The 19,515-nt window shown below is 34.4% G+C and overlaps 2 protein-coding genes and 1 long non-coding RNA gene across 4 annotated transcripts; 1 reads left to right on the forward strand and 2 right to left on the reverse strand.

Moving 5' to 3' along the window:
• Positions 1-2,642: 2,642 nt before the first annotated feature.
• Positions 2,643-10,070, reverse strand: LOC112703401 (BTB/POZ domain-containing protein At1g04390). Of its 2 annotated transcripts, none has more exons than XM_072199619.1 (9): positions 9,392-10,070; positions 8,984-9,122; positions 8,241-8,748; positions 8,012-8,142; positions 7,484-7,926; positions 6,230-7,360; positions 5,731-5,883; positions 3,890-4,727; positions 2,643-3,062 (listed from the first exon to the last, which is right to left on the reverse strand). In XM_072199619.1, the coding sequence occupies exons 1-8, from the start codon at positions 9,496-9,498 to the stop codon at positions 4,283-4,285; spliced, it is 3,057 nt and encodes a 1,018-aa protein (XP_072055720.1). In that variant the 5' UTR covers positions 9,499-10,070; the 3' UTR covers positions 2,643-3,062; positions 3,890-4,282. The 2 variants fall into 2 exon arrangements, with proteins under 2 accessions (XP_072055720.1, XP_025610609.1); XM_025754824.3 differs by having other exon boundaries at positions 6,225-7,360.
• Positions 10,071-10,326: 256 nt separating this feature from the next.
• LOC112703402 (uncharacterized) lies at positions 10,327-13,040 on the forward strand. Its single transcript, XM_072199620.1, has 2 exons — positions 10,327-12,522; positions 12,814-13,040. The coding sequence occupies exon 1, from the start codon at positions 10,788-10,790 to the stop codon at positions 12,483-12,485; it is 1,698 nt and encodes a 565-aa protein (XP_072055721.1). The 5' UTR covers positions 10,327-10,787; the 3' UTR covers positions 12,486-12,522; positions 12,814-13,040.
• A 1,199-nt stretch (positions 13,041-14,239) lies between these two features.
• LOC112703403 (uncharacterized) lies at positions 14,240-16,143 on the reverse strand. Its single transcript, XR_003154599.3, has 2 exons — positions 15,886-16,143; positions 14,240-14,550 (listed from the first exon to the last, which is right to left on the reverse strand). It is a non-coding gene; the product is annotated as an uncharacterized lncRNA (long non-coding RNA).
• Positions 16,144-19,515: the final 3,372 nt, after the last annotated feature.

Genomic DNA, 19,515 nt, shown 5'->3' on the forward strand with positions numbered 1-19,515 from the left:
TAAGCACTGGCATTTTACTTTGCATGATATTGCATCGTATGTAACAACAAACTTGTTGAACGTTGAGTTAGAAACCTGTTCTACAACTTCATATGCCGTAAACCTAGAGTAGACTACGTTGATCTTGTGATGCCATTCACCTTTTCTCTAAATTGTTCTTGAACTTCCCTGAACTTCTCATGAATATACACATGCTGAAATTGAGCCTCTATTGATGATTTTGTTGCACACGGTATGATAGTATGAAAATCTGCAACATGAAATTCTTTCTCTTTTTGCTTTCTGCTTCCTAGACAATTATCATATTGCTTCACAAATTGAGTTAAGGAGCTATTGCGTGTAATAAACTTGTTAAAAAAATGTATACTCTCACTGCTTTGTGTGCTTTTCATCCTAGTCCAAACGTGGTGATCAAGATAAATTGAAATCCTTAAATGACGATCTTCAAATAACTCTGCAAATGAACCGAAATCAGACACAAAATGAACTGAAAGTTATACCCGTTTTCACCGGAAAAATAACATCAATTAATTCGAATGAAAACACAGTTACCTGAAAGCCAGTTATTGCCTCCAACACCATATTTCATGAGAAAATCATTCCAATTTCTGTCAAATGCATTTTTTGTAAATAAGTTCTACTCGTCTTTTGTTCAATTTCTATGTGTCTCTTGTAGCCATTTAATTTATGTGGAATCTTCATAATATTCCAAATACACCACCTGTAAATTGTCGTTGGCCTACAGGTCTCAATAGTCCTTTCGCATCGATGCACATTGATCGATAAGAATCCTTTTTGGTCATTTTCTCCCATGCAATAAAGCCAATATTCAAATAACCATTTGAATGACTGAATATCCTTATTTTTTATCAAAACACATCCAAGAAGTGTCGACTGACCATGGTGATTCACACCCACAAAATAACCAAAAACCGAATTGTACCTGCAATGGACATCAAAAAGGGAAATCCGTTATTAACCGAAACTAGTTATGCATATGAACCGAATACTATATCACAATGAACCGAAACTAGAATGGCAAAAATTACCTGTTTATGTTGTAAGTTGTATCAAATGAAATATCTCAAAAATACTCATCCGCAACTCTGCTTATTACATCAATCTAAAATGCATTTTCGATAGAGTGATAAACTTCAAAATTAAGCTAAAAAAATTTTGAATCTTCTCTTTTTTTTTAATAAGTATTTTCTAAATTCATTGGCATCATCTTGTTTAGAAACATTCTGTACTTCCCTTGTAATATAATTTCTCACATCTTTTTCAATAAAATTTAGTGCATGATAACCACCCACTGTTGCTACAAATGACTGATATATTTTACTCGGTCTAATTTTGGCTTTCTCATTATTTTCAATGGTACGATGCACAAACATACTTAGCTCCCTGTGTTGTTTAAGCATCTCTGTTTGATTTGGACAGCAAGGATATGCATGATTCAGAACAACTTTAGAAATAATCCAAAGACCAATGTCCTTCAATATATGTACATAAATCTTGGCTGGACAGTTTATTCCTGCTGAGGAGTTTGTTTTCAGAGTTAGAGATATCTTGAATTTCCATTTCCCCTCTCTACTACATGTAATATTGATTCTTAATTTCATATCCCTTCCGAGTAGCGTTCCTTATTTTCATAGAAAAACCAGCAAGTTTGGAATAATCTTTGTAGAATTTTCAGCTTCTTCAAGTGTCTTGAAAGTCATCCCAATCTTTGGGACAAATTGTTCATCAACAACACACCTGGACTGCAAAATGAACTGAAATATTATTGTTAAAATACCATTGTGTAATAATAAATGAAGCAAAAATTGTGCATTCTATAAATTTAGAAATTCTTGCATTCTATCCAAATTCAAATTCATAAACAACACTGATTTTAGCAAAAAAGGATGAAATTATTCATAATCACTTTATTCAATTGCATTCCATTCCATTCAAAATTGTTGAAGAATGAACCGAAATATTATCATAACACCACCATCGTATAATAACAAATGAATCGAAAATTGTGTTCATAAAACAACACTGATTTTAGCAAAGAAGAATATGATTATTCATTATCAGTTTTTTCAATTGCATTAGATACCATTCCATTCCATTTAATTCAAAATTGTTGAAGAATGAAATTAGATAAAATAAAAAACGATCCAACCCTCGTCCACTTGATTCGATTCTGGAGAATAATCCAAATCGCTCTCATTCAACTGATTTGAATTTGAATCATTCATTGTTTTGGAACCCCAGTCGATTTAAAAAAAAAAACTAATGTAGATCAAAGTTTGAAGAGAAAGAGAATAAAATTAGAGGAGAACACAACAAAATTAAAAAAGAAAACAAAAATCTAAAGAGAAAAAGACAATAATCTGACGAAAACACAGAAAAATCATAGAGAAAGAAAATGTTTACTTTGAAGAGGAACGAAAAAAGAAAGATTTATGTTAAGTCTGTTATAAATGGTGTGACAGATGACTCTAAATCACTTGGTTGAATTTAATTAATAAAACCACTTGAATACAAAACATTATTAATTTTTTATTGTATATTAGAACCCAATTAAATACAAAACACATACATATTAAATGATTATTGAATAAATATCGTATCTAGAATATATCTAACGACAATTTAACAAAATCTCCGTCATTCATAGTACATTATTGTTTTCTATCAAGGTCAAAGGTCAAAGTTGTAGGACTAAGCACACTTGTGAAGTGTTAATGAGTTACATCATGAAGGAAGTGTCTCAACATTTGACAAGATATTAATTACACTGTAATTATATGTAGTTTGTGTGAACCACTATTTCTGTTATTTAGATTTATATACATTGAAGGAGTATATCTCCAAGAAACACTTAATAAACCACATTCTTCCTCTACACTACAAGAACCTCATCATTCACGAAACTTTCTGATGGTACACTACTTCAGTCTTCAGCATGGTCTAAAATATGTTTGGCAATAAAATAGCATGCAACAAAATCAACTTTTGTTCCAATCTTGATACACTGGCAGGCTTCCAAGTTTGAATTAATTACCAGATACCTGAAACAGCCAACAGAGTTAAAAACTACAGGGAAATGAGAATCTCACAAGAATCGATAAATATTCAACCTGAACTAGTGTGATAATGCGAGTCATGTCTTTTGTTTGTTTGTTTGTTTGTTTTTTTTCTTTAGTGTGTTTCTTTTTTCCCTCAACACTTACAGATATCATTGGTGTAGCTCCACGTATTCAAATACATCAACAGAATTAGTTTCATTTTAGTTAGTTTCATTTTAATAATTTTAATATAGTTCCCTTTCTAAGTAAATAACCTATGCAGCATGTTATCCAATCAAAACCAAATAAACAAAAATAATTACAATAAGCAAGAATGCTATTCAAACAATTAAAGTTCAAGGAAATGATTTTACTAATCTATTTTAATGCATAAACATATTCCAATTCTCGGCCTCATCAATCACGTTAATTTTGAGAAACCACTTGAAGTTTTTCCAGTCCCTTGTTGCACTTTTTGGCATGGAAAAGCAAAAGCAATCAATACACTTTGTTTTGGAACAAATAGAAAACACAAACCAATTCCTTGCACAACATGGGCAAAGTTTAATTTTTGTATCCTACTTAGAATGAATACATCACAGCCTAATTTTAATGAGGAAAGCGTGTCCACCTTCATCTATCTACAATTATGAACTTTTTATCATATAAAATCTTAGGGAGGTATGAATTTGTTAGCATATGACATACCGTGTAGCTAAAACAGGATAAAAAGTTTCTTGAAGCACATAACTTGCATTCGGTAAAGCTATTGACAATTTGACATAACAATCATAACTAGCTAGAATGCATTGATTATACAAAATACATACCAATAAAGTTGAGGAAGGTATAAGTGATCATCTATTTGAATGATTTTGACTCCGAGCCTTGACCTGTAACACCACAAAGAATTGATTGAAAGACAAGATTCAACTAAGGTCCATTACTCCTCTAGTTGCCAAAACAGATTGAGATAGATGCATGAATAAAATCCCATCCCACATGATAACGCATCTTGCATAGTCCTTCCCTGGATCCTGTGCTAACGCAAGATGCTTGTGCACCGGGCTGCTCTTTTTTTTATTGCTCTTTATCTTCTCACTCAACTAATACACTTAAAATAACCGTCTAAAAAAGTTAGTCAGCAGACCTAAACAGGAAATACAATTTTCAGCTGATATAGTGTCTCCCAACACATCTCTTGAATCTCCCATATCTACAAATCACCTAGAGCAATTTCCACCTTCTTGTGCGAACCGAATAGAAGCAGAATAAATTAAGTGAACTAAAGCTTCATCAAATTCTTCAAGATCACTAGAATCTCGTAATTGACGATATGAAGGAGCCATGAAATTCGCTGCAATGTCAACCAACTTCCACAAAGAGAGATTGTATGCCATTTTGATTATCCTAGCAGACAAGTGCCTGGCAGAATCAAGGCAAGACACAATCACATTCCAACTAGCTTCCTGAATACTTTCCAACATCCAAAACTCAGCAAGCCAATTAAGTTCCACATATGGTTGCAGATTGAATAGCTTTTGTTCATCATCCATATTATCCCACAAACATCCAGCGGGAGGATTTGGCAGATTATTGGAATAAAACCACTGTACTAGTTTGATCAATGCTTCCCAGCTAATAGCAACCTTGATGACTTGTGAATGACTGCAAAAATAATTCGAGATTGAAGACAAACCGCAAGGGAAACATAGAATAAATGAAAATGATAAAGGCAACAAAAATTATAGCAACCAGAGAAGGCTCATACAGATTCTTATCAGAAACCGAAAAAAATCCTTGCATAATCGGCCATGAAGCCCTAAACATGAAAACTTGAGAGTTCAAATGCACTTAGAATATATGTACATAATGCAAAAAGTGACAACACTGAACATGATTCCCAAATAAGTCACTTCCAACCAATTCTGGTATAAAATTATTTATAACTTTACAAGCAAGAACATGCATCTTCCTGTATCAAACACTATTATATTAGAAAATATTTGTGTGGAGAATAGTTGCACAGAGGCAGGGCCTTAACCAGTATATAAACACCGAACAGTTTACATCAAGTCATCAACCTTTGCCCACTTAGAATGACATAAAAGCATACAATCACATCTTCCCTTATGATAGAAACCCAAGGGGTACTAAGGGATTTTATTAAAGTCTTCGAAGAGGAGACAATATGCTGCGAAGATAGAGAAGGATCTGCAGCAGCATCGAATGCGGACCACAGCTTCCTCACTCAGTATGTAACCGCTGCACTGTCATATTTGGGAAGCAGGGAATATCGGGAAAAATTCACTGTTCTTTTCCAGGAAAAAATTGAGTTAGCCCTGAGCATACACTATGCTCTCGTTCTATCTTTCACCATTAACTTCTGTTTTTGACTTTTTCCCTCGATTGGTCATCTTTTTTAAACATGCATTCATATACATTTTTTGGTTGTTAGCTTAATGATTATTTCCATTTACCAATTCTATTATATGATCGTGTATTTCAATGTTCATGAGTTCTAGCCTCAATAAGGCAAAGGAGCAAACACAGAACTTAATTTAAATACCGGGATGTAATTTTTACAATTTGCATATTAGAAAAGCTTTAAAGTAAAAGAAATATAAACTCTCAAATTCCAGATTATATAGGAGAGCAATTTGATAATCACCTCTCTTGCATTCCTGATCGGAATAAACCTTGTAAATATTCACAGCCAGACTGCAATATAACTTTGTGAACATGCGAATGTGGCACCGAGTTAGAACAAAAATTGCATGTCCACCCAACAAGTTCATTTGTTTCAGCTTCCAATATGACATCCCTGAAAAGAGAAATCGATATAATTAGAATTCCTCTTCAAAACTCATTTGAAACAAATATTAGCAACATCTAAGTTAGGAATGACTAGTTAGCAAGTTCAAATTAATGACTAAATATTATCCTATGTCAGAAACTATTTAAAGGATTATTGCCCTTTCAGTAACAGAATATCCATTAGAAGTTGTAATATATAGAATGAACAACAAAATATCTATATCAACTAAAAAAAATGAAAATTTGAGATAAATAAAGATTGAAATAGACATAAGAAAAAGAAAACACAAGATTACACCAATCACATGCTATTCTAAATGTATATAAGAAGCTGATCAAGAAGCAAACCATACGAAAAACAACTTCCAACAGAATTGAGAGCTGAAGTAAGATTCAAGCAGGGGAAAGGTGTGCCCCACTCAGGACATTGTCTATAGAGTAGTTGCAGAAAGGGCTGCAGATTGCAGCGTTTAGCAAGAATTTTCAACTTTTTTACCATGTCTTCCTCTGCCTGCAAGCATCCCAAGTAAACATATTCCAACAACAGCACCAATGCTTCATAATCAACATGAGCAGATAAACGAACCTCTCTCATAGTCTCTCCATATTTATCTGTTCCCTCTTCACAATTCTTGCTACTAGTCAAGATTTCACGAGGCAGAAGCGATGGACATCTGACAGCAAGAATAACACCATTAACATTGACAGAAGCCCCATTTGCCACAATGAGTCGCAAATCCGCATATTCTTCCTGATTAAGGGATTTCCCAATCCATTTTGCTAATTCATTAGGGAAACCATAACATCCAAAATAGCTTAGAATATATGAAGCATACCATCTCACTCCAGGACTTAAACAGGTGCTACTACAAGTCTCATGAAGCTTGTTGAGTAATTGAGCTTTAATGTATGTCACTGCTGTGGTGAATTTCTGAGTATGATCTTGTAAAAGGCTACACTGATGAACAAATGAAGACAAGGCCCACAAACCATAAAAAAGGAGCACATTGGAACCTTCCCAATCTTCTTTATCAATGCAGCAACATGACCTTTCATGAAATGATGTAAGCAAATGAGGAGCCATGCTAGGCCTTTCCATATGAATGTCATTACTTAAACATCGTTTGACAATAAGAACAACTGCTTTCATTGCTTTGCTTTCAATGATACATTTTTGATATTCAGGTAAACTTGAGAGAGAATTTAACCCAATCAAGTTAATAACAAGTTGAAGTTTATCGGATGACCCATAGCTTGCCAGGGACGATGTGTAATCTAGAGTATGTATTAAGCTTTTCAAGCTCGGAATACCTATTACTTTCATTCTATCAGATAATACAAGCCTTGCATGTGAAGAAATGTGATTACATGGAGAATAAATCATCATTAATACAGCCCTTGATACTGGTTCACTTTGGAAATTATCATCAACATCATTTTGACATATTCGGCACCATTTTTGAATTGTGTCAACAAAAGTCAGACTACAGGAAAAGGAGACTCGAATTAGCAAATTTAGAAAGCACAAAAAAAAATCAAGGCATAGTATCAATGCTAACAATCATATTAAAGTCTCAAGAAATGATTATAGAAGGAATATAATTTACCATGCACACGTAATTAGTGTGTTGATGTGGAGCTCACTTCCATAGGTATAAGGGTTGAAATTTTCTCCACAATGTATCATAAGGCACCCAAGAATGTCCCACAGATAACTCCTCAGACCAAGATGATAATTAGATTTTAAACTCTTGTTTGCTGTGGATATCTGTTCTTCCAAAGACAAGACATGCTCAGATGACTTATCTTGAATATTTTCTAGTACAAGATTAAGGAGGACTCTATCAATACCATGTTCCCAAAACCTGATATGATGATCACCATCCCAACGGGTAATTAGACCCAATTGACATGCTTCCAATAATAAGGAACCATGGTTGATCCCTCCCTTTTTGGAACTCAATCCTGTTTCTCTCATCCCACAAATTATGGCATTGACAAGTGCATCACCACACAAATTCCTCATACGTATGAAATTCTCTTGGCATCTCTAAGCATCAAAACTACTTTGTTAGTGACAATACTATATATACTGGAATGTTTATTAGAGAGAATATGAATTATTAGTTTATTACCAATAGACATCGAGCGAGCTTAAACCCCTCTATTCGAACAACCTGAGGGTTTGATTTTTCCATGGCCTGCACAACCATCTCTACAAATACTCCATCTTCTATAAGTTTTTTGGCTACAAAATCGCATAAAGCTGGTAAAACAAATAGTAAATTAGTTTACATAAATAATGGAAGACAATAAAGGAAGCATCATTATACATCGGGGGAAGGTTCAGGGATATGTTAATACCTAAAGATGTGTACATCTTTAAAAGTACAAGTTTAACAGAACTATCTGTCACCATGTGCATGTCTGCTAAAGCTTTCATAAGTTTAACATCACTCGAAACAGGGAACCTAGATTGAGGCCACCGCCACAGGATTGTGCTCAATAGTGAACCCATCTGTTCAAAATACTCAATTTTTTTTGCACCACCAGCAAAGTCTTTTATATTTCCAACAATATGACTGGCAATCGCTGTGTCTTTGAGGGCTTCCATAACTGTCCTCTCACTTGTAGCACTCAAATTAGAGACCACCAAATTCAAGGCATTAGCACAATCTATTGCAACCTCTACTTGGTGCGAAGAGATTAAGGATGATAGGCAACAGACAAGTTCCACTATACGAGATTGCAATAGTGAATTCGGCAAAATACTAACTAACTTCACTGCAACATTTGATGCCATGCTTAATAAGGGACCACTTTTGCCTTCAAGAATACATAATAAAGCTCCCAAAACATCAGATACAGATTCCTGAAAAATCATAAGTTCATAACACAAGAAATTACTGTTTCAATGTGATTGAATCTCAAACATCAGGCCAAGGTCAACACTGTATAAAGTATAAATCCATCTATGAAAACAAAAACAAAAATAAAAGATATCACGTATATTTAAGAAGTTCAGTAAATTGGCAGAAAATCCAAGTTTATATGTTCATACAATGCATGATTATAGCAAAAGAAAATAAAATTTGCAAGTCCCAAACCTTTACAATAGTATGACGCGTGGCACGTGCATCTCCTGAGATAGAATCAAGAAATGCATTAATTGACCGAAGAACATTCTTCTGCACTTCAATGTTAGCGCATTGCCACTTCCAAGTATTTGTCTTCTCATCAAAATATCTGCCACAATTCACATTTCACAGAGCGAAAAATAAATAACTAAATAAAAATTCAGGAACAAATAACAATATTCTAAACAACAACCACTATTATTAATCCCTTCAGGCAGAATTTAAATGAAGAGCAAACGTCCAAATTGGTCTTCAGAAGGAACGTGGGGCATCAAAATAATTCTTTACGAAGATTTCATAACACCAATTAGGTATTGAAAACACAATAGCATGAAGAGAGCCAGAGATTAACAGAGGAGCTGCGGTTTGAGTTGGAACCTGGTTCCGAGGTTCAAGGCATGAAGGAGACGTTGATGGAGGGTTTGAATTTGCACACTGATGGAACGACTGTTGATTGGTTTCATTGTGGAACTGCAATCGTTCATTAAACTATACACACTGTTCTTCGAGTTTGTGTGAAGAACAAAGAAGGGAAGAATACTCTATTTGGGCCTTTTCGAGAAGCTCAGCGTGCGTTCCGCGTGAGGCCTTAGTGGAAGTTGAAACACCGCCATGCCACAGGATTTCAGATAAACCGTGGAAATCATTCAAATGAGTCAAATTGCAAACTTCGAAAAATTATATAGAACCCTAGAGAGGTATGGGATTTTATTTTAAAATAAATAATTTAATTATTTTAGTTATTAAAGAAATAATTTGTATTTTTTATTATAAAAATCATTTTTTTAATAAATAAAACGAATTAACTAAATACTATAGTCATAAAAATAAATAACTATATAACTAAAATGAATAAAAAAATACCAACATATAAAAAAAAAAAAAAGCAAAAAAAATAGAATTAAAAAGAGAAGAGATATGCAATTTCAAGAGATATACAATCTCAAGAAATTATATTCACGAACTCTTTTTATATAAAGAAGAGATTTTAGAAATCGTTACTCACGTTTATAAATTAAAAAAAAAATCTAATTAAAAAAAAGAAACCGACATTACCAATAAAAAAAATTGTGAGACTGTCGTTTTTATAGAAGAAAAAATTTTGTCCTACTTCAAATTGTTAGTGACATTTTGATATATTTTTTGTCCTCTTCCCAAATTATTATCACAATTTTTTGTGACAAGTCCGTATGCATTACACCAAATTAATGTAATATCACCGTATTACGCACTACTCATTTTATAATATCCAAAGAAAAAATTAGCCTCTAACATCTTATTATGTTATTATTGACTAATTTTCAGTTGTTCTCAAATGAGTCAAATCTCAAATTTATCCGTTACTTGGTGAGGTAGCGAAAAGTGAAACGGGTTTTGTTTTACACTTTTACTCAAGGGCCTGTTGGATTTTCAACCCGAACTTGCGTTTTAGGTTTTCACAGGCACAATACGTGGAAACAGAACAACTTCGGATAACACGGAAAAAGCGTGGCTATGGTCGGGACAAAGGTGAAGCTGCTCAATCACAAAGACCAAGTCCCTTTTTAAAATTTTCTTTTTGCATTTTTCTCACTGATATCTCTTTTTCTTCGTTCTTGTGAAGGATTGATACTTAGTGTAATCTGACAGCAAAACCATTCGTAGTAGCTGTGATTTCTTGCCTAGAAAAACCAACCCCAAATGTTGAATCGTTGATTTTATTTTTATTATTATTTGTTTGGTTTCCATATGCAAAGTTTAACTAGTTTTTACCATCATTGCTGCTACTTCAATCATGGCTTCACTGCTGAACACAGTGTCCCCTGCTGCGAATTTTCATGCAAAAGCAAAAAGAAATGCTCCTGGTTTCTTCCATTCCCATGCCCCAAATTTCCATTCTTTGTCGCTTAACAAGGGTTTTTCCAGAGTTTTGGCATCAACCCAAGTCACAGTTTCCCCAAAAGATGCTGTTTTCACACTTCCCAATTGGAGGGTTGGGAAGAGTGACCAGAAGAGTAAGGAGCTTAGGATGAACGATGCATTTCTTCAGTTGGAATATATGGTGGAGAAGGGACACAAGCCTGATGTAATTCAAGTAACGCAGCTTTTGTATGATCTTTGCAAGGCAAATAAGTCTAGGAAAGCTGTTAGGGTGATGGAGATGACAGTAGGTTCCGGCGTTATACCTGATGCGTCTTCGTACACATTCTTGGTGAATTATTTGTGCAAGAGAGGGAATGTTGGCTATGCAATGCAGTTGGTTGAGAAAATGGAGGCACATGGTTTTCCAACTAATACTGTTACTTATAACACGCTGGTTAAAGGGCTTTGTATGCATGGGAATTTGAACCAAAGCTTGCAGCTTTTGGATCGGCTAATCAAGAAGGGGCTGGTGCCAAATGCATTCACGTATTGTTCCTTGCTCGAAGCTGCTTATAAGGAACGGGGAGTAGACAAAGCCATGAATCTCCTAGATGAGATAATTGCCAAGGGTGGAGAGCTTAATTTGGTTAGTTACAATGTTTTGTTAACTGGATTGTGCAAGGAAGGTAGAATTGAAGAAGCTATTCGGTTCTTTCGGGAGTTTCCTGCAAAAGGATTAAGTCCGAGTGTTGTGAGTTATAACATTTTGCTAAGGAGTTTGTGCTATGATGGGCGATGGCAGGAGGCGAATGAGCTTTTGGCAGAGATGGTTAAAGAAGGCCAGTCTCCCTCGGTAGTTACTTATAACATATTAATCACTTCTCTTTCGCTCCGGGGGAAAACAGAACAAGCTTTCGAAGTTTTAGATGAAATGATACGGAGTGGATTCAAGATGACGGCTACAAGCTATAATCCGATTATTTCCCGTCTATGCAAGGAAGGGAAAGTGGATCTTGTAGTTCAGTGTCTAGACCAAATGATTTATCGACGTTGTCAACCTAATGAAGGTACATACAATGCTATTGCGACACTCTGTGAGGAGGGGAAGGTGCAGGAGGCATTCTTTATAATTCAAAGCTTGGGTAATAAACAAAACTACACTATGCATGAGTTTTACAAAACTGTGATTTCAAGCCTGTGTAGGAAAGGGAACACATATCCAGCTTTTCAAATGTTATATGAAATGACAAAGTATGGATTCGTATCAGATTCCTATACGTATTCATCTTTGGTAAGAGGAATGTGTAGGGAGGGAATGCTAGACGGGGCCATTGAGATATTTAGGATCTTGGAGGAAAATGGCTATACTCCTGATGTTGATAACTACAATGCACTTATACTTGGATTTTGCAAATCTCGAAGAACAGACACGGCAATGCAGATAGTTCAGATGATGATCAATAAAGGATGTGTGCCTAATGAGACAACCTATACCATTATTGTTGAAGGGCTCGCTTTCGATGGAGAAATGGATATGGCAGCGGAGATTTCGAAAGCATTATATTTGAAAGAAGCTCTGAGCCAAAGCACTTTTGAAAGACTTTCTATGCAGTATGACTTCAAGGAATGAATGTAAAGACATATACCATCAAAGTATATAACAGAAAGTAAGTAGGGTCTTGACTAGTTTTCTTTGCCTGGGTACTTGATTACCTATGATTAAGTTAAAGGAAGTTCCATGATGCTTGAATTTTGATTTTATTGATGTTCAGAGTTGAAGAGTAAGACACTAGTACAGAACTAACATTGGTTTGGTTAATTAAAGCATCTTAGTTACTTGTTTGAATAATTGGTATTTTTGGTTTGTTGTGTATATGCAGCTAACATGATAACTTGACCAATGCAATGCTGCATATTTTTTAGTAATTTTTATTTTATATTCTCCTTCCATTTGCCAGAACATGAAGGATGAGAGCTGATCATCACTTAGTGATTCGGCAGTTTATGTGAACAATAGTGTGATCTTGAGTTCTTGACACTGATACTTGTTATGAAGGCATGAAGCAATTGCCTGAAGAGGAGTGTTGTTGATTCCAGGCAGTGAAATTAAGCATTTTAGTTTTGGTAATAGTTCCTATTTGACATGACAACAACATACCAATTGAAAGAAGCTCAATTGCCCTAAGATTAATATTTGAATACAATTATAGGATGCAAATCAAGAACATAAACCTAAAAACATGATTAGGTAGATACTACAACCTTCCTAATTAGGGGATTTTTTTGGTGAAGAGTTGAATTGGGCAAAGAATGAAGATTTTTACAAACGTGTAATACACATGATAATTTTTTTTAGTGATTTTTTGTTTACTAAAGAAAATAATCTTCTCTCTTCACCAAAACATTACTCTTCATAACATTACCCTCCTAATTATCCTCGTAATACTTTAGTCTCACTTGTGCGTATGCAAATGCATGGTTGCAAATTGCTAAGTACCATGACTAAATACACGCTAATGGGAGAGAGAAGCTAAAAGAGATTAGATTCTTGTATTATATGCATATCCTTAACAACTGTCTTCAGCAATTACGGTGGTTTACTTCAAGGAAATTGTTGTGTTATGCATTATGAACAAATCTATAATTGTAGATCTTATGATGAAATTTCAACAGATTCGTCTATTGTTAAAATGTTTTCAACCAAAGATCCTATTCCTTGATGCTCAAAACACTTGGTGAGGAAGGAGATAAATGAGAACAAAATTTTCCATCCCATTGGATATACACCAACACTGTTAAACCTAAAATAGAGAAGCTAGCAAGTTCTCATTAGGTTTTTCAGCCAAAATTTCAATAAAACATCACTTAAAGCATCTTTGCTCATATGTGTTTGTTTTCATGTTCACTTGTGCAAGACCACGGCACGTGTTATCTTCCACTTTTCATCCCTCTTTTCAGTGAAAGCATGGCACCACTATTGCTTGTCAGATCGTTACCCCTCCCAAGTCTAGCATTTTCGTTGAGCTCGACTTCAATATTGAAAAGCTTAATTATAGAACTCCACAAATAACATCCACATCTTTCTTCTTTTTCACTATCCCAATTCAACCAACCATGAGAATGTAAAAAAAATGGACAGGTAGAATTGGGAAACAGCCATGAGAATTGAAGATGTAAAAGGAGGGGGTAAAAAAAATGATTGACAATAGAGGTGAGCCTGCAGGCACCAGCGTGGCGCAGCAGGTTGAAGCTTCAGGAGGCTTGCAATAAGCATGGTGGCAGTTGCAGCTTCCATCCTTATGTTCAAAATGAAAATGATGGCAAAAAAATACCAAGCCTAGCACAAAGAAGAAAATAAATAGATCTTCATGCAACTCAGAGAAATAGAAATACTAATATAAGTCATTCAGATACCAATAAATATAGAAAAACAAGTACTCAGTACATGTTTTAATACCAAAAACTGTCAGAATTACAGCTAAACACACTCATAATAAGTCTTTAATTTCAATACTGCTAAACTAAAAGTCTAGAGAGAACCCCCTTCCCCTATGCATAACAGCCTTAGAAGACCAGAGGCCAGTCTTACATCAGGTGGAAGAAGCTAGTCTCATTCGGAATACAAGCCTCTACTTAGATCTCTGTCTCATCTTTCGGCGCTTCCTCTTCAATCTCCTCATGCGCTTCTTCTTCCACTGGTGAATAAAAACATTTTGTTAGACTACAAGAAATGCAAAAACACAAACTAAGGAGTAAGTACACATGATAATAATAGTTATCAGGTTTCATCTTTAGCCTTGGCAACAGGCCCAATTTTCTGTACTCTTATGTTACATGCCAATCATTAAGCTCAACAATAACATTAATGCAGCTCAATTTACTTAACAGTTAACAAAACGCTCCACAATGACAATTCAATCAAGTGCAAAACAAATAGAGACTACCAGCAAAGTTGGCATCAGAGAACAAATAAGAATATACCTTAAATTATCTTCAATTATTTACAATGAAAATTTCGAATTTCACACAAGTGCGATACAAAGAGTGAACACCAAAATTGGTCCCAACAAATTCCAGATACGAAAGATTGGTCCTTCCATCACTTTCAATAATATTTTTAACATACGTGATAGACAAATAAGTTCCTAACAAATTTTCTTACAAGACAAGTAGGTCTCGAAAAATATCATTAAAAAATAATTTAGTCCCCTTAACGGGACCAATCCATCTCAAGGACTTCTAGAATAATAAAAATTTGTTGGGACCAATTTGGGTGTTTACTAAAGATACAAAAATATATCTTTTAATGCATGTTAAGAAATCACATCCATTTTCAGCTTGAAGACAGTCAAAAGCTGAAACAATAATCAGCATGCTAGCACATTACAAGCACAGTACAGAACCTAAAAATCAAGCCTAAGTGCCTAACCATAACCAACAGGAGTTAATGCTAACATAACCAATAAAAATCAAACACCTCCACTGGCATCTCAAAGTGAACAACATTCAATCACATCTACGAAAATTCTAAATTAACGCATTGGTTTTCCACATATTTTCTCAAAAGAAATTTTTTCTCAAATTTGTCTGGCAGGTCTAGATAAATATTTTAAAACAAATCAGATGACAATGACACTTCAGGAATAAATAAAGAAGTTCATAATACACGAATATTGTGTTCAAGAATCAATTCCGAAAAGCAAAGATTTATAAAAAAAAAAAATCGAAATATAATACCCATAAACAAGAAAAAAAAGGATATAATTTACTTTTCCAGATCAAAAACAAACAACTAAATAAAGCAAACATCGTATTATCATTCCAGGTTTCATAACGAGTTCATCTGCAACTCATCCATTAACAAAGATAATAACTTTTTTACAAGATTTTAAAATCCCAATCGACCTCCGATCCTTTAACCAAAAGAAAACTGAAAGAGTTAAAAACACTAAATACAAACAATTTTTTCGGGAAAAAATTACACAAAATCCATCACAACTCCAAAACTGAAATCGAAAGAAAGGTTTTACCTTAGCTCTCATGTTGGCTGACGAAGGTTCTCACGTTTTCCAGGAACAATGGCGGATTTCACAGGTTCAGAAACCTGATGGTAATGATGTAAAACCCTCGTTTGTCGAATTTATAGGGCTGCCTTTCGTGAAATGCGGAACCCTAATACTCGTATGGGCCACTCCGTAATTTGGGTTGACAATAAATTGGATTGAGACTTTAGAGTTTAGACCAAGGTTGCGAAAACCAAACCGGTCAATGAATCGATGAGGTAAATGGTTCACCGATTTAGTGGTTCGACTGGGGTTCAATTGGAGTTCAATCGGTTTAATTAAATATTAAATAAAATTATTAAAAATTTAATATATAATTTTAAATTTAATAATTTCTAAGTCAAAAAAATTTAATATGAAAATAATTTTAGAGTTATACTTCAACGTGAGACTAAAAAGTATTATACCTCAAATTTTGATATTAGTAATTTTTTTTAAATTTATTAATAAGGTTTAGTTGACTAATGTATACTAGTTAAACACGGACAAAATTACAACTGCACAATTATAAGAACTCATAACAATGAACCAAAAATTAGAGAGATAAGCACGGTGGATACAATTTGTTCTTAATGTATAATATAATTTTTTTTCTACAATGAAACCAGAAGCACTAATAATTTTTTTCCTCCCCTGATTGGTTAGCTGCTAAGCTCTAAACATGTTAAGAAACCAAACTAGTGAACCTTTAATACAGTAGGTTTAGGAATGTAACAATATAATCGACAACAACAGCAGATCCTAGGTAATGGAATGTGGTGGTGTACTGGTGTCCTCATTAACAATTTGGAATACACCAATTTCAACTTCTAAATGGACCTTTTTCTTCCCAAGCTTCTGTTCTAACTTTAACCCGCCAAGTTTTCTAAAGGCATTTGCCACTCGTCTGACCATATCTTCATCGGGTTTTACCTGCAACTCCTCCATGTCTGCAAAATATCTAACTTACAAACATGATAGCTCCATGTCAAAGCATAGAAGAATTAACCTTATAATTGCTGAACAGCTTGCATCAAGGTATAGTAAGATTGATAGTACAATAAAAATATACCTCAATCATCTTTTCTGGCAAATGATGATGATCATATAATGTGACCATTCTAGAAAACAATCTCTTTGAGACAGAACGTGTGTGAACATGTACAATCATATTCCACAATGCCATGATTGATTGAATTGGGTGAGAAATTTGCAATGGCTAAAGAAGCTGATCCGAATTCAAAATTCTGAAATCCAAATTACAAATTACATACAAAATCCAAAATCCAAAATCCAACTTTTAGAATGATTAATTCATATAATTCAGAATTCAAATCAAGAATACAGACTAATAAACAAATAAAGAATTCAGCAACCAAAATCATGAAGCAGTAACTCATTTCATCATGAACAAATCCTGGACAGATACCAAATCATGAACAATAACTCAAACAGAATTTTTCTGATGACCTCATCATGAATCCAGATAACAAATCATGAACAGATACCAAATCATGAATCCAGATAACAAAACATGAACACAGCTAACAAAACATGAACACAGACTTAACAAATCATGAACAGAAAAATTATAAAATCAAGCACAGATAACAAATCATGAACGAATCACAAGCTAATAAATCATAAAATCAATCACAGAAAATCAGAAGGCAGCGAGGTGAAAAGAGGAGGCGACGATTAAATAGGAGGAGAGGTGGAAGGCAGAGTATTACCGGCGGCGAGTAAGGAAGACGATGGAGGAGGCAAGCTCGGCGACGACGATGGAGGAGAGGAGCTCGGCGATGACGAAGAGGGGCTGTGGGACGGCGAAGAGGGGCTGTGGGATGTGGGATGCGGTGGCGATGGCAGTGGGATGTGGTGGTGATGGTGGTGGCTATGCGACGGCGAAGAGGGGCTGCTCCATCGTGGGTGGCTATGCGACGGTGGGTCTACCCGTGGTGGCTATGGTGTCTCTTGTGAGAGTGTGAAAGTTGAGAGTTGAGACTGAGATTAGGGTTCGTGGCTTTCATGTGTTTAGCTTATCTTGTTTCTTTTTTTTTTTTACCTTCAAAACGACGCCGTTTTAAAGTTTAATATCCAAACCAAAAACTGCTAAAAAATCGAACGGTTTTTCCGGTTTACCGGTTAACTGCCGGTTTGACCGATTTTCTTAACGGTTTTTTGTCAGACGGTTTCTGACCTTACCCGAACCGACTAGGTGACTGGTTCCTAGTTTTTCCGATTAAACCGGTCGGTCCGGTTCGGTTTTCAAAACCATAGTTTAGACTTTACCCTTTTCTTTTTTTTTAGGTGATAAAATTCAGAAATTAATTTTAATATGGATTGATAAATAGTTTTACGCAGATAAATGTTATTCATGTTGTGATAAGAATCATTACGTACATGGATGTTAATTCTCAAAAAAAGATGAATTTAATGAAAGTTGAAAAATAATGATCATTTGTATATATAAATAAAGTATCAATCTGAAATAAATACACAGTAATAATAAAATATTTTTTTTGTAATTTTTTATTTTTTTTCTTTAGGTTCTTAAATTGCAATATATATAATATTAATGAATAAATAAGTTATTTCTATTATTAAAGTGAGATAATTATATTAGTGAATATTAATACTAGAGTCTTTTATTTATACTTTTTTATTTTATATTTATTATATTTTTTATTTATTTATTTTACAACACGTTATTAGCACGAGACTCTGATCAAATTTTAGGAAGACTCAGGTAACAAATTTTCATTATATCGAAACTCTCTCATCTTAAATTTAATGCTCTTGATATATCTGGAAATAACTATTTATCATGGATACTAGATGTTAAAATCCATCTTTATTCAATAGATCTTAGAGATACCATTAAGGCTAAAAATAATACATCCCAGAAGGATAAAGCAAACGCCATGATTTTCCTTCGTCGTCATCTTGACGAAGGATTGAAAAATGAATATCTCACATTAAAAGATTCTGCATATCTGTGGAAAAACGTTGAAGAAATATATAATCATCAAAAGACGGTGATACTTCCTCAAATCCAATATGAATAGACGCACTTGCGTCCACAAGATTCTAAATCCATAAATGAATTATGAATATAATTCAGCAATGTTTCGAATCACCTCATGAATGAAATTATGTGGGAAAAATATAACTGATAATGATATGTTGGAGAAAACTTTCTCAACCTTCCATGCCTCGAATGTGCTCCTACAACAGTCGTATCGAGAAAAATGATTTAAAAATATTCTGAGCTAATTTCTTGCCTTCTTGTTACTGAACGTAACAATGAGTTGCTCTTAAAAAATCATGAAGCGCGCCCAGTTGGTGCCGCCCTATTTCCTGAAGCAAATATGGCAAATCATTACCCCAAAAGAGGTAAATGGTAAGGTTTTAGTAACAAGAAAAATTATGGAAGGAAAAAGAATTATGTTCACAAGAAAGGATCTCACCAGAAGTGGGATAAAGAAAGAAACTCTGGGCAAAATAAATCAACGGAGGATAAGTGTTTTCGTTGTGGTGGAAAGAGCTATTGGTCGCGTACCTGTCGTACCCCCAAGGCACCTAGTCGATCTTTATCAAGCATCTTTGAAAAAGGAT

The sequence above is a fragment of the Arachis hypogaea genome, chromosome 7, assembly GCF_003086295.3.
Source record: "Arachis hypogaea cultivar Tifrunner chromosome 7, arahy.Tifrunner.gnm2.J5K5, whole genome shotgun sequence".
Taxonomy (NCBI): Eukaryota; Viridiplantae; Streptophyta; class Magnoliopsida; order Fabales; family Fabaceae; genus Arachis; species Arachis hypogaea.